General features: G+C 38.0%; 1 protein-coding gene across 1 annotated transcript in view; it reads right to left on the bottom strand.

Moving 5' to 3' along the window:
* The window catches only part of Plxdc2 (plexin domain containing 2), a 405,253-nt gene that overhangs the window by 239,635 nt on the left and 151,034 nt on the right, over positions 1-14,584 (bottom strand). Inside the window, exon 2 of the mRNA XM_052727523.1 lies at positions 1,723-1,934. Coding sequence (XP_052583483.1) covers positions 1,723-1,934 — 212 coding nt within the window. The remainder of the gene's footprint in view (positions 1-1,722; positions 1,935-14,584) is intronic.

The raw sequence follows: 14,584 nt of genomic DNA, 5'->3' as shown, positions 1-14,584 counted from the left end.
ACCTCTGTATAGGGGACACAGTTGTGTAACATGGTCTGCTTAGGAGGCCCCATGGCAATAGGATCCAGATCCATCCCTAGTACATGAGTTGGCTTTTGGGGGCCCACTGCCTATGGCGGGACACCTTGCACAGCCTTGATGCAGGGGGAGGGGCTTGGACCTGCCTCAACTGAATATACCAGGCTTTGCTGACTCCCCATGGGAGGCCTTACCTTTTTGAAGGAAGGGATGAGAGATGGGTTGGGGGAGAGTCACTGGGGGAGACAGGAGGAGGAATGAGAGGGGGATCTGTGGTTGGTATGTAAAATTAATAAAAATTTCTTAATAAAAATGAAAAAAACTGAATTATCTCTGAAGTAATGAGTATACTAGAATAGTAAAAGGGGCTGCTCAGTTCAGAAATTATAAGCCTATAATTTTGAAGAAAATAGCACCTAAAATATAAAATTGAAAAAGGATATGCAAACAGACACTGGCTGGACCACATATCCCAACCAAATTCTCCAGTCCAAGAAGGAAAATAATTGCCTTGACCTCAGCCAACTAGCATGCATGGTCAGAAAGAGACACAGAACTGAGAGTTTCTCTACATTTTGTCTCCGTCTTCAACAATGCACCAACCATGGAAATGCAAATTATATTCAACTATTCACTTAAGATGCTCTTTGTAATTAGTCTCTCAGACTCCCAGCCATCAGCCTCCACTCACAGAGTACCTGAAGTCTTCACTAAATACATTCCCACTCCCATTCTTAACAAAGATAAGAAATGAGGACTGGCTCTATGAATGCAGCAAACCAAACCAGTAGCCTCTGTTTGCTCTCATCTTCATGGTCTTTGCTTTCTTCCTAAAGATGCTCCGATTTGACTTTGTTAGATTATTTCACAACCATATTTTTATGCCATACTTTATTTTTATGACTTGTAATTTTAAGAGTCACTCCAACATCTCCTGTGAGGTCTTGAAGCAACCCTGAAATCTGATTCCAATATACCCCTGAAAAGTCACACTCAGCCACTCTCCAGCACCCTTCTCCTCCTTTCATGGCTTCAACCACAACAGGTGATGAATTAAAGCCATAGAGTGATTAGTCAGCCCAATTTTTCCAAAAATGTACCTTTATCAGCAGTGAAAATCCTACATGCCATGAAACTCTCTAGCCATAGGCAAAGCTGGACAGTTAGTTAACGCTGCAAGACTCTAATTTGCAATGCCGTTCCAAAACTCATCCCCTGTAGATGTGGTTTCTTTTAGGAGGAATACTTGTCTTACTTCTAAATGACAGTTTATAAACCAAGTGAACTCTTCATAACTTACCAAGACCTTATCTAAACAGCCATTCCTCTGTTAGCATTCTGATCTGTTAACCCCACAAGAATTCATCACACCCTACTGCAAGACACACTTTTTCATAGATGTCACCTAGTGTAGACATGATCTGGTCATGGTGGTCTGACCCTCTAGACAGTGGATTCCCCGAGAGCCAGTGCTGTGTTCTTCCGTTACTGTCACTACTGCTTGGGGCCCATGTTTGTCTGTTTCAGGAATAATAGACTGATGACTTAGCTAGTATATTTAACAACCAGTTGAACTTTTCTTTAAAATGTTCTAAAAGGCACAAAGTAAGATGAAGAGACAGGATATGGAGAGCAGAGCGTAGGCATCTTATAAGGAAATAATGAACAATTAAGTAAAATTGACTACCCAGACTATCTATTTACCTCAATCTGGGTGGCATTGTCCTGCCCATCATCCAGTAGCAGGTCAGTGAAGCCTCTGGGCTCTGGTGAGTCTTGGCCCATGCTGGCTCTGTTCGTGTCCACTGCCTTAAAAGGGTCCAAATTTCGTTTCCACCTGTGGCTGTATGCTTGTGAATCCACATCCACCCCATCTTCTCTTTGAGGAAAAGCCTTTGAAACATCATACTTCCAATCTGAAAGAGAAACAAGTATGTTAGCTCCAGGTGTGACTCATATACATAATACCTATTAGAGTAGAAAACGTACTTCTGTTGGTCATTAGCATAGGAAAGGAACTCGTTATAATAAAACCAAATTGTCATATCACACTTGATGTGGAAATCTGAGTGTTGTGGCTTAAACAGGAAATGTGTCCACAGATTCATATATAGGATGCTTGGTGCGCAGACAGTTGACCCTAGAATAGAGAGAGTCTTGCTAGAGGAAGGGGGTGATTTAGTGTGTTTTTGAAGGTTACATTTTATCCCCAATTCCATTCTTGCTCTTTCTGCTTCCTGTCTACCATGAGATGAACAGCCTCTTACCAACATGCCTCTATCACCACAATGCTGTATTCAAGTGCATGGGGAATCTTGTATGAGGAACCTTTGAACCATGACTCAAACAAGGCAATTTTTCTTTTTCCCCCAGCTATTTGATTCCAAGTGACATATGATATACTGGGTACAGTACAACTGCAGGGTACACCATAAAATGAATCAGTGATTCCTGTGGTGATCTCTAAGGGACACTGAATCACACAGCTCTCTATGAATTCATTTATCATCCCTCTGTGCGCACGCACACACACACACACACACACACACACACACACACACACACACACACACACACACACAGAGACAGACAGACAGACAGACTGACAGACAGACAGACAGAGACACAGAGAAAGAGAAAGCTGTTCTGAGAAAGCAAGTTAGAATCCTAAACTAAATAATGAAAGACAGGCATCTTCAGCTCATTTAAAAATAAATGACATGATGAATGTGTGAGTTTATGCTGCTTTTACGTGAGTTATACCAGGCTGCAAAGGGGCAATGATATGCTACAATGGGTTAAACCATGGTGGAATTTTCTTCCTGTAAATGTGCTAACCTATCTTGTAGTTTACAAGCCAGACTTGGTTCATTGCCTGACTCATTTGATAAGCAGCACTCTCAGGAGGCATCACAAATGTGCTTGCTCATTTGCACTGTCCTCACCTTGGGAACTTGTCAGGGTGGTAAAGGATGACATTGACAGGCACTTACAGAAATGGATGGGACAGCAAGGAGATCAAATCACAAAGGTGTTTTAAAGCCATCTGCAAGGACTGGCTCTGCTGACCCAGCTCCTCCTGCCACTACAGGAGGGAATATTAGATTTAATCATGACTCCTAGTCTTTCATTTCAGTAGGTCAGTAGGGGATGGAACATCACAAGGATTGAAAATTCAGTTTCCAAGCAAGAGGAACAGCCTTCTACCCAAGCATTACCAAAAGACAAGAATTGGTAGCCTTTATAACTGTCCTGATATGGGTTTACAAAGGGCAAAAAGAACACTGATTTAATCATGGATGTGATGTTCCCCTCAATATGAGAACATTTTGTGAAACCTAAAGGTGTTTAATGCAGAGTATTATTGAACTTAATGCAGAATCAGCAACTCATAACTTCAAAGCCTATAGGCTACCACTATTTTTCAGCAACCACAGAGGCTGGACATGCCTTGTTTTCAACTCAGAAAGTTTCTGACAATCCTTCTGAACAAGACAGGGCAGTCTAATTTCACTAAGACCTAAGAGATATTTTAAAGTCTGATGTGTTGATAGATGGAGTCTTAAGAGAAGCCTTACCTTGCAGTAATAGCATTTCCATTGAGCCCTATGAGGAACCATGGGTACCAAATTCACCAAATTTCCACCAGGAGAAATCAGGGAGCCAGTAAAAGGAAGAGCTGTGCTCCTCTCAGTGAACTGCACACCAGAATGGACCCATATGCTTTGTAAATGGTTGGACAGCACCTCCCAGTCACTCTGCATGCCCTGGATGTTCAATACAAACATCTAATTAGCACCATCAACTTCATTGTGGAAAATATTTATTTGCAGCATTCTGCCTCTGTCTGACATTTGACAAGACTTCAGTGTGCACTGACTGAGTGAGTGAGTGAAGGAACATACTACAGACGTTCTCTTTGGCACAAGAGTTATTGGCCCAGGAAGAAATAAGTAAGATACCAAGGCTAAAATGCTTTCTGATCTGCTTGCTGGTTATAGGTCCGGGGGAATTTATGAAATTCTCTAGGTTTTTGTTACTCTGTATTTTAAGTCACATTGGACATAGCTTACATGGAAAGGCAAACATCTTTTCTTCAGTCTGTGTCTGGCTCTAAGAACTATGATACTCGGCAAAGCTACACAAAGCAATTTGTTTGCCTCAATTGTATATCCAGCCTCATTATCAAAAATATACGAGGCAGCTTACAACAAAGTTAAGCAATAAAATTTTCTAACAACCACATAAGAGCTTCTGGGACAAATCTTAAGTTAACCTCAGAGATGCCCATCTGCCTTACAGGTAGGGTGGTGAGTCTTAGTGAGTTATGAGAGCAGTAAGCTGTGCCAAGTCTGTCCCAGACCTTCCCTCTTTCTTCTCTCCCTCTCTTCTCTTGACCTTCATCCATTTCCTTCTCCTCCTTCTCCTTTCTTTTCAATTCTTTTCATTTTTATTTTATCTGATAAAGTTTTGCCAAGAGGTACAGTCTGGTCTGTGGTTCTACCATCCCCTGTCTCAGCTTCCCTAATGGCTGGGAATACAGTTGCATGTCAGTGTGCCCAGCCTCTTTGTTAAACAGGTTAGATTTGCTTCTCTGACATGAAGGTTACCAGTTCTCTCCTGGTATGTCTCAGCATAGCACAACTCTTCCCAATGGCCCTCCTCAGGCCCACTAGCCTCACTCTGGGACCCAGAATCCAGACAGGATGAAGCAGACAGAATAATTATCAGTGGAAGAGGCTCTTTCATTGATTATATTACACACCCCTCTCAAATCCCCTTTATCATTCCCTTCAGCCCCTTTACTCTAAAGAATTCAAATGCAAAGGAGCTTCAGATCCTAGGAAAGAAAATGCCTATATTTTCCACTTATGTTGAAAACCGATTAATGTGTTGAGCATTTCTTTAGCACTCACATTCCTTTGCAAGATTTGGGGGGGGGCAGTAGAAAGAACAGAGAGGTTCTTTGGTAAAACATGCTTCTATGATCACGTGACTTCTGAAGTCAGGGCTCCTGACAGTCTTGGCTTCCTTTTTATTCTCATTGCTTAGTAATAATTTGTTCAGTAATATTTTCTGATTAAAAATAATATGCTAGTCATACTTTAAAATAGCTCACTTTTAATGTCACAGAGTCATTGTGTATATTAGTTGGGTTGAATGTGATATGTCACCCAGTGCTACAGCATGCAGAGGCCCCATCATACAGCCGTAGTGACCAATCTACAGCCACACAGCACTGTGCTGCTAACCGCTTGCTCTTACTAGAATCCATTTCTGCAAACTGAGAAAGCCAATTCTTTGCTCACTCTAATTGGATTTACAAAAAGTAAACAGACCCTGAGGAAGGCCTGAGAAGTTTCCTAATGAGAAAATTTGTGAGTTTAGAGTCTGGACTTGCAAAAACCTGTTGGGTTGCCATTTTTTCCTGAATTCCATTTTCTCTGATAACGTTATAAATAAGCAAGGATTCTCAATCATGCATATAGAATGCCTCACTCTAGGTCCATAATTCAGCTCGTAGATGACTCAAGATGGAAGTATGAAATGGGCTTAGATGCTGATCCTATTTAGGAATGTATTTTAGAGAATATAACATAAATCACAAAGGACACTTTACACAAATGAAGGAAGGAAAACTGGAAAAGTTACAGTTGGGTTATATATATTATAATTACTTATCTGCATTTCATGGGCTTTCAAAATGCATACAAACATCTTAAATTATTCTTTAAATTGACAACCAAACAAGGCATTCAGAGACAAGACAGAGGGAACTATGGGACATAATATTTTCCTTCCAAGCTTCGGTAAAAACACATGCAATAAGACAGACCTCTCAACACTCTACTCAACAGATTGTCTGTGGTCTGTATACTGCATGCTACTTAAACCACCCATGGAAAATCTTCAAAGAGAATTTTCTCCAACATTCCTTGCTACTGTAATTACTCATTTCCTGGAAACATTAATTCTTTTTAATGACTTCCACTTGGATATAATGGGAGAAAGTTTTACAAATGCATATTTCTCAACTGCTACATACAATAAGTAAAATGATATTAGTACATCTTTAGGTAGTTTATTAGATTGAAGTAGTAGATACAGTGCTATTAGGGAAGGTATTTCATTATATTTCCAATAAGACATCATCATGAAGCCTCACAATGACTAGTTAACCTGAAAGAACCAAAAAAAAAAAAAAAATCTCAAAGTATCCTTACAGTGTTCTGTATAATATCTAAAGTCCCTTCTATGTCCTTGAGATGGCCCATCTTTATTGTCAAATTCATGTCACTTGGGATCACTTTGGAAACAAATCTTTGGTATGCTTGTGAAAGGTTATCCAAACTTAATTGATGAGGCTGGAAGACTTAATTAATGTGGGTGGGACTATCCCATGGGCTGGGACCTCAGACTGATTAAAGGTGGGAAAGCAAGCTGAGCACCAGGATTCATCACCATCTGCTTCTCCACAGAGGGCATAATGTGACCAATTGTCCCCCGATCCTGCCACCGTAACTTCCCCATCATGATGGACTGCACCCCTGGAAATACAAAGGGAGATAAACTCTTCTTTCTTCCTTAAGTTGCATCTACTGTATACTCTTTTATTTCAACAAGACAAGTATTTAACAAAACTGTCTTATACCAGGAAGTAAATAAAGCAACAGGGAAGGAAGTGGTACTGGGCTAGATATATCTATCTTATGTCACATCCTAATGATTTTATTTCAGCATCCTACAAGTTACTGACAGTTGTGTATTTACAACACTTTAACCCCTTTTTGTAACTACTGTACACAAATGATGCTCATAATACATACATGCCAAACCACCAGAAAGTAACTGTACACATTGACATGAACTGTACAAAGTTACGATTCATCACGATTGTATCTATTAACATGTTCTCATTTTACAATATGTGTGTAAAGGTGTGCACATGCTTGTTTGTGCATACCTGAATGTGGGAAGTTGTGTGTGCTTGTGTGTGGGTCTTTCTCAGTTGCTCTTCAACTTATTTTTGAGACAGATTCTCTCACTATACCTGAGCTCACAGATTTGGCTAGACTGATTGGCCAGCAAGCCCTAAAAATCCTCTGAGCTACATCTCCATGGTACTGGGATTTCAGATGTGAGCCACTGCATGCATCTTTTTATACAGGACTGAAATCAGCCGTCACACTTATGTAGCAAGGAATTTACTGACTGACTTGGCTATCTCTGCAACTCAGTTCTGCCATCACTGTGAATTCTCTGCAGAAACATTCAGACTTTTTGCAGGAAGCATATTTGCTGACTGGAATCACCTGAGAAAAAACAGAGATATGTGGCTAAGGCAGACTGCCATGTTACTTTGAATCTCAATTTATTTCAGAACTGAATAGGAAAATTCTATTAAATTAATTATATCCTTGGTTATGTCAATAGTGAACTCACTACTGCAGTTGATTTGGAGGTTTGGGCTGATGACATTATTCAGCAAAGTAGCTACAGAAGATCAAGTTTACAGAAAGTTTTATCTAGGTAGATTAAGGGTTTTAAATGGGATCTAGCAGTATATTTTATTTAAAGTCCTCAGGAGGGACATTCAGCCTCTGGATGTGCTAATGGCTCCTTACTAACAACTCAAATGTGAAATATCCCAGGCTCTTGGTATTCCTCCTTCAATTCTTTCAACATCAATGTGTTCAGTTTCCACTACCGAGAATTTCTCAATGACCTCTTTATCAACAATATACACCTTCCATTAATGACAGTCAAATCCAACACCAAATCTTCATGAAATCTTATATGCCTCCCTAAAATTCCAGCTCAATAATACCCCTTATAAATGGACTGAATTTTCATGTGTAGTATAGTCAGTGTTCAAAGGTGACTCCTTAAAAACTCCTATTATGCCTCTACTTGAGTATGGCATTGTATAGAAAGGTGTTAATACAGCCAGCCTGGTACTTGCTCTCTTCAGAAAGGTCTTAAGCATGCCAGGCCCTTGGCTGTTCTCTGAAAACTTCATGTGGGGAAAACGTTCCCAATAAGTCCTTGGCAGAGTGTATCAATGTGCCTAAATTACTTAGGTAAATTATTTATGTTCAAACACCTGCCTTCCTGTTGGGCATTTTTGATTTGGGTATATGCTAGTCAAATAGTAGCTATACGAGCAGATTAAAGAAACCTTAAGAACTATTACTGTCATAATTTGTCTGTGAAATGTTTCCAGAGGCTACTGTATTAAAAACTTAGTCCCTAATGTCAGCAATGTTCAAAGGTGACTGAATCAGGAGACTCTGACCTCATTGGCAGATTAAACTATCAATGAATTCATAGTTGAATTGAGTATTAAAAAGTGGTAGAAATGGTATGGGACAGAATCTAATTGGATGAAATAAGTCACTAGGAGCATACCCTGGAGGACATAACTTGCCTCTGAATGCTTGTAATCACCCCTCCCCAACTCCCTCTCTCTTCTCATTCTTCCCTTTCTCTTTTTCCTCCTCCTTTCTCCTCTTTCTGATTCTAGACAATGTGAGGTGAACAGCTTTGCTCTACTATACTCTCTACTGTGGTATTTTGAGTGCCCACAGGTCCAGAAACAACGGAGCCATACAATCGTAGACTATGTAAACTTTGAAATCATGAGCCAACATAAATATTCGTCCATTTATAACTCTTTCTCTGTGTTTTTGTTATTCAGGTGGAAAGATGACTAACTCAGGGGAATTATGAATGACCTCCCTTGGTAGAAAACATCTCGCACATCTTCACAACACAGATATGTTAGTGGAGAAATGAAGCAGCACTTGTTCATCGCGGTTTTCCCAGATGTTACTCTATGTCCCTTCCTTTTGTTGATTTTGCTTTGCATCTTTCGATTGTAAAAAGAAATTAACTAAATAGGAATTAATACGGTAAATTCCCAAACCTGGAAGGGTCTTAGGGACACATGGCATAGATGGTTTCAAAATAGTGACTCTACTTTATAGAGTGTGGGCTTTGTGTGTGTGCAGGTACACACACGTGTGTGTGTATCTTGTGACTGTGCTGCTAGCACAGGCATGGACACTGGCATTTATTGACCATTCATGCTTATGAACAGCAAATTAATAAATACTTTTTTGTGTAGCTTATTTCTCACCTGGGGCAGTGTTCTTAAATTTTATGTATTTCATAAGTTTGCCCTCTGCCCAACTTCTTCAGTTTTTTATCTATATTTGTACAGCATCAGATGAAGGGTATAAGAATAAATAATGACAAAAATAATCTGCAAAAGCTTCCTTTTTAGATGATATGAGCTTTGATACAAAGTCAGGTTACTTTCAAGTTCAGGAAATTCCATAACACCATGCCTACGCATCAGACCTCTAGAATTGACAGACACAGTAAACATGACATGTCATTGAGGAAGGTGCACATGACCTCTCGAGATCCAGAAATAATGAAGCAGATAAAGAGAGAACAGGTTTAAGGTAGAGGTGGAAAGTAAGTAGAGGAATGCTTCAGATACTAAGTTCAATCTGAGGAAGGAGCGAATGAGAACCCAAAAAAACTGTGGACAGGAGCATGGTCTCTATGTTCTGCCTGCACCTTTCTCCTCCTGAAGCCCATTGCCAGATTTCTTTTGAATGAAGAATATTTGGAACTTAAGGACACTATAAAAAATGAATTGGATTAGAAAAGTCTAATCCTCATGAAATTGATCCAAAATACACACTGAATATGTACAATGAACACTTTGGATATTTTATTATTTTACTATGAAATAAAATAATTAATAGACATGCCAATTTTATATATATAGAAGGCAAATTATACAATGGGCAATAAGCGTCATTAATAAGACTAAAGACAACTTTATGCATGGGTGAGGTGGTCCACATTGTAATCCCAACACTTAGGAGGGTAAAGAAGAGGACAGTAAGTTTGTAGGTGACTTGAACCACATGGTGAATTTCAAGCTAACCTGGGTTACAAAAACTTGTCTTTAAAAAAAAAAAAAGAAGAAAAAAACCCTCACAACTTTAGGATACTTTATTGAAGTGTAAAATATAGAGTAAATCTACACTCATGGTTATGAACTAAGAAGTTTCCTACATTGCTTCCAACAACTTACAGTTAGTAATAAAATAATATAATGTACTGTTATCCCATTTTACATATGAACACATTGATATGCACGAACAGGTATGTGTTGTACCAGGGAAATCATCAAAGATGGGTCTAGAGGTTCTACCTTAGTTGCTATCTAACCTGCCTTTGAGTAATCTTTCATAGGGTCAAGATAACAATTTTTATCACAGCTTAGTGATAGAACACCATAAAATAAAAAGTAGGAAACACATGTTATTGGAATCAGCCAAACAAGGCAAATAACCCATCATATGAATGTAGATGGGGAAGAGAGTCTTCCATTTTGCCAGCTATGTTAATACAAGATGATGAGCCACTACTAGCTTAAACGTGAGGCAGAAATAGTGTACGTCACCAATAGTATGCATAATATAGGTTTAAGGTTTGGGAAGAGATTGAAAGATAATCTCCTCACTGAGAGTTTCCTAATAACTAGCTAATAATGCTGTCCCCTCATTCAACTTAGTAAATTTCAGCATTAACTTTACGGTTAAGATAGTTTTTCATCCTATAGTCAAAGTATACTTTTTCAATACCTCAGAGCATTTGCTAATCTTTCAGATGCATTAGTGGAACTGGGCAAATAGGCTCATTCCAACATGGGTTACAATCTATAGATAATCTATAAACAGGTAAAGAGTACCTAATTAAATAAAAGATGCTCATGTTTCCACAAGATCCTTGTGTTTTTTCAGAACACATTATATTATAAGCCCCAGAATAGCAAGGCCATTTTTGGTCTATAACCTCAACCATCAGTAGTATGAGATGATGTGTTCTTACAGTCTTTTTGGTTCCTCCCAATTCTAAAAGCCTAATATAAATATCTTGTTAACATATTGTATTAAATTTGGGGCCATCTACTAGTCCATGTTCATTTTCAGGTTTTCAAATTTATTATGAAAAGTATGTATGTATGTATGTATATGCATATAATGTTCAGTGGCTTCATAGCATAATAAAATCTAAAACCATGTGTTACAATACCTTTCCATTTCTGTTCATCATTAGGCATCTTAAACCCCTGTGCCATGAATGACTGATTTTCCTGTGCCATGAATGACTGATTTTCAAATGAAGGCCGGGCACTAGAACCAAATCCCAAGGCATGAAAGAAATGACTGCCAGTGAGGGAAACAAAAGATTCTGTAAACAAGGATCAGTCATGGACAATAACACCTCCTGGGTAAATGTAAACTTCTGAACCAGAACAGCCCAGATGGAATCTATTGATACAATGGTACCCAGGGTCAGAAATGATATCTAAATGCTCTGGGCCCAAGTCACAGAGGGATTTCCAGTAAATTCAGGCTTCCAGATGTCTGATCAACTCATTCTCATCTCATGTTGTTATCACATCATACTCTGTGTGTGGAGTTAGAATCCATAATGGCCCTGTGTGGAACTCAGGGTTACTCAACCATGGACTACAGATGTTATTGAACATATGCCCTTCTATCTGTAAATTGCATCTGATTAAATCAGGTAAATCATACCATTATCATCCCAAATTTCTACAGGTTAAATATTCTTGATAGGTTTTAATAGATTTTAACATTGCCCAATAAAAATTTATTCACTCTTAATGGTTTCACGCCCTCTTGAACTTCCTCTTCAAAGTTCTTTTCAACTATCCCTTATGGTACTTGATGACTATTGTCTCATGCCATCATTTAGCCTTAGATGGAGTTTACCAATGGGTAACAGAATTAAGATAAAAATTGAGGAAATACACTCACAAATGCAGAACAGAGTAGACAGCAGAAGTTGTCCTCTGATCTAACTGGGAGTGAATCCACCTCTTAGGCAGGAGCAGAGCGAAGGGGCATGTTACCTTTCTTCAAACCCTTATAAGAGGTCACCTACAAGGGCAGGAAGCACCGCCTCCTTTGGGCTGTATAGGCCAAGGTCATGGGCAGGGCAAATACCACTACAATTCACCACAAAGTTTATCTTTGTCATTGATTTTTTTTTTTTTTTTTGGTTTTTCGAGACAGGGTTTCTCTGTGTAGCTTTGCGCCTTTCCTGGAACTCGCTTTGGAGACCAGGCTGGCCTCGAACTCACAGAGATCCGCCTGGCTCTGCCTCCCGAGTGCTGGGATTAAAGGCGTGCGCCACCACCGCCCGGCTGTCATTGATTTTTAAAACACTGTACCTCTAAGTTTTTAACTGTATGGTTTTAGGAAAGTCCATCAACTTGAGTGACCATTTAAAGGTAGTTTTAGGAGACTGAAACCTCATGCTATTTTTCTGAAATTTGACTACATGATTCTGCAGTCAAACCTGAATAACTTTACTCACTTCTTTCTGAAAGGAAAACAATATTTTACATTACTGAAGAACTAAATTATGGGGTACTCCCTGCTGCCCATGGAGAATATATATTAAGATCTCAAGCCACTGCCTGAATTCATCAACACTACGGAACCTTTTCATCAAATTCCTTTTCTATCCTTAGCAATGTTTATCAGACATCTGCGACCCTAACTTTTGAAGTTCTTAGAATCAATATTAGCAATAACTTTCTTCTTTAATATCGAGTCTAGAACTTTCCAGCTTCACTTAGACATATCTAAACTGTTGGCATCATTTTTCTTGTGGTCTGATATCATTATAAAATATAATAAGGGATTATTATGCTAACTGATAGCCAAGATGCAAGAGCTATTCCCTGACTAATGGACAGGTAATATGCACTGCATGGATATCCCAAACAACAATAACAACAAATTATTTCTATTTTGGTCAGGGTGGAAGTGAATGGTTATAAAGTGAGGCTTTATAACACTAAACAGAACAGGAAACATTTTGAAATATGACCAATTTAATTTTGGAATTTTCCATTAAATGGTTCAAGGATACAGATTATAATTTGAAAAAGAAAGCAAAACAGAACACATTATAATGTTTAGCATTTTCAGAAGTCCACAGCAAGGTTATCAAAGCTAAGGCCATGCTTCCAACCAGCTTCCTTGTCAAATCATGACACAGTTGAGGTGACCCCACAAGAGCATCCCCTATATCACCTTGTTATTCACACAATCATGTCTTTGCTTAAAATTCTTGGCCTTGACTACTTGGAGAAGTTAAGTCATTTCTCAAGAAAATTAGAATCTGCCCTGCAAATTTTGTGCAATTTCCTATACTTTTCTCACCTCTTTTTCATAGATGAGTTCCATTAACTAAACGATCAGAATTATCGTGGTATAATTTTAAAGTCCTTTGAAAGGTTCAGAGAGATTAGTGCAGCAAGAGAAAGCAATTTTCCCCCAGTTATTCTACTTCTCACATTTGATTCATATATTTAATGAAATAAATCTTCAGGCAGCCTTAGAACCATAAAGCAATGGACAAAGTCACTTAACTTTGATTTTTTTTCCAAATAACATTACAAAGAAGCTCTGTGAAAAAAGAAATCAAAGGCAAGATGTGTGCTTCTGAAAGGCAAAGACAACTGTAAAATGAAGGACCCAAAATGATTTATTAGTAACAGTAAACAGCGTGTAATTGTGTAAGTCAAACTGGTACATTGCTTTTACATTTAAATTTGAAAGATTTTGCATAAAAACTGCATTCAATTCATGAAGTAGTTTTTAAATATTTAGAAGATAACGCACCAAACCTATTCATTGCTATTTATTTATCTGATTAAATGTATGATTAACTCAAGATAATACATAGATGAAATATTTAATATGAAAAGAAAGTTTTTTATATAAACCTGTGATTTTTATTTTAAAAATAAATCATCTTTCAATTTGTCTCATTCTAAAGGCAGGGAAAATGCAAAATCAAAAACTAAGGGTATGTTGAGGGGCAGAAAGATCTATACAGATGTAGTTAAGAATTTTTGGAATTCACAAGCTGTACTATACTCTTAATATTTTAGTTTATGCTACTGAGTTTCTTAAGATTTCCCTCACTGTTTGTAGAAAGAAAAATACTTATATTTTAATTTCAAGTAACATTCATCCAAGAGGCAGTTTTAAAATAAAGGCCAAAGAATGCCTAAAATGCTAAGAATGTCTAGTTATTCTGTTACTCTCCAGAATGGCAACTCCTAATTAAACTGCAAGATTGTCTATGTTTAGGATGATTATATATTTTAATGAACATTGTAAATAAACCACAATCAACAAAAATCACATTAAGAAGGAAAATCAAGACAATAAAACCTCTAATAAAATTAAATTTCGATTTTTGTGTTCTATTCCTAAAATACACAAATCCTTGAGATAGTATAAAATTTTGGGGATGACGTTATATATTACATTTTTCTATTTATCATATTGATATGAATTGGGAATATGCTAAACCTAAAATCTTTGAGATTGAATTTTTATTTCTGATACTTCAGACATATCCTACATGTTTACCTTGAACCAATATTCACAAAAAGTAAACAGCAGTAGGTTATTATTTGATTTTGAGAGCA

Source organism: Peromyscus californicus, unplaced genomic scaffold, assembly GCF_007827085.1.
Source record: "Peromyscus californicus insignis strain IS unplaced genomic scaffold, ASM782708v3 Scaffold_8__1_contigs__length_139910024, whole genome shotgun sequence".
NCBI classification, from domain to species: domain Eukaryota; kingdom Metazoa; phylum Chordata; class Mammalia; order Rodentia; family Cricetidae; genus Peromyscus; species Peromyscus californicus.
The sequence above is the reverse complement of the archived record's forward strand: the minus strand, read 5'-3'. Positions and strand labels throughout refer to the sequence as shown.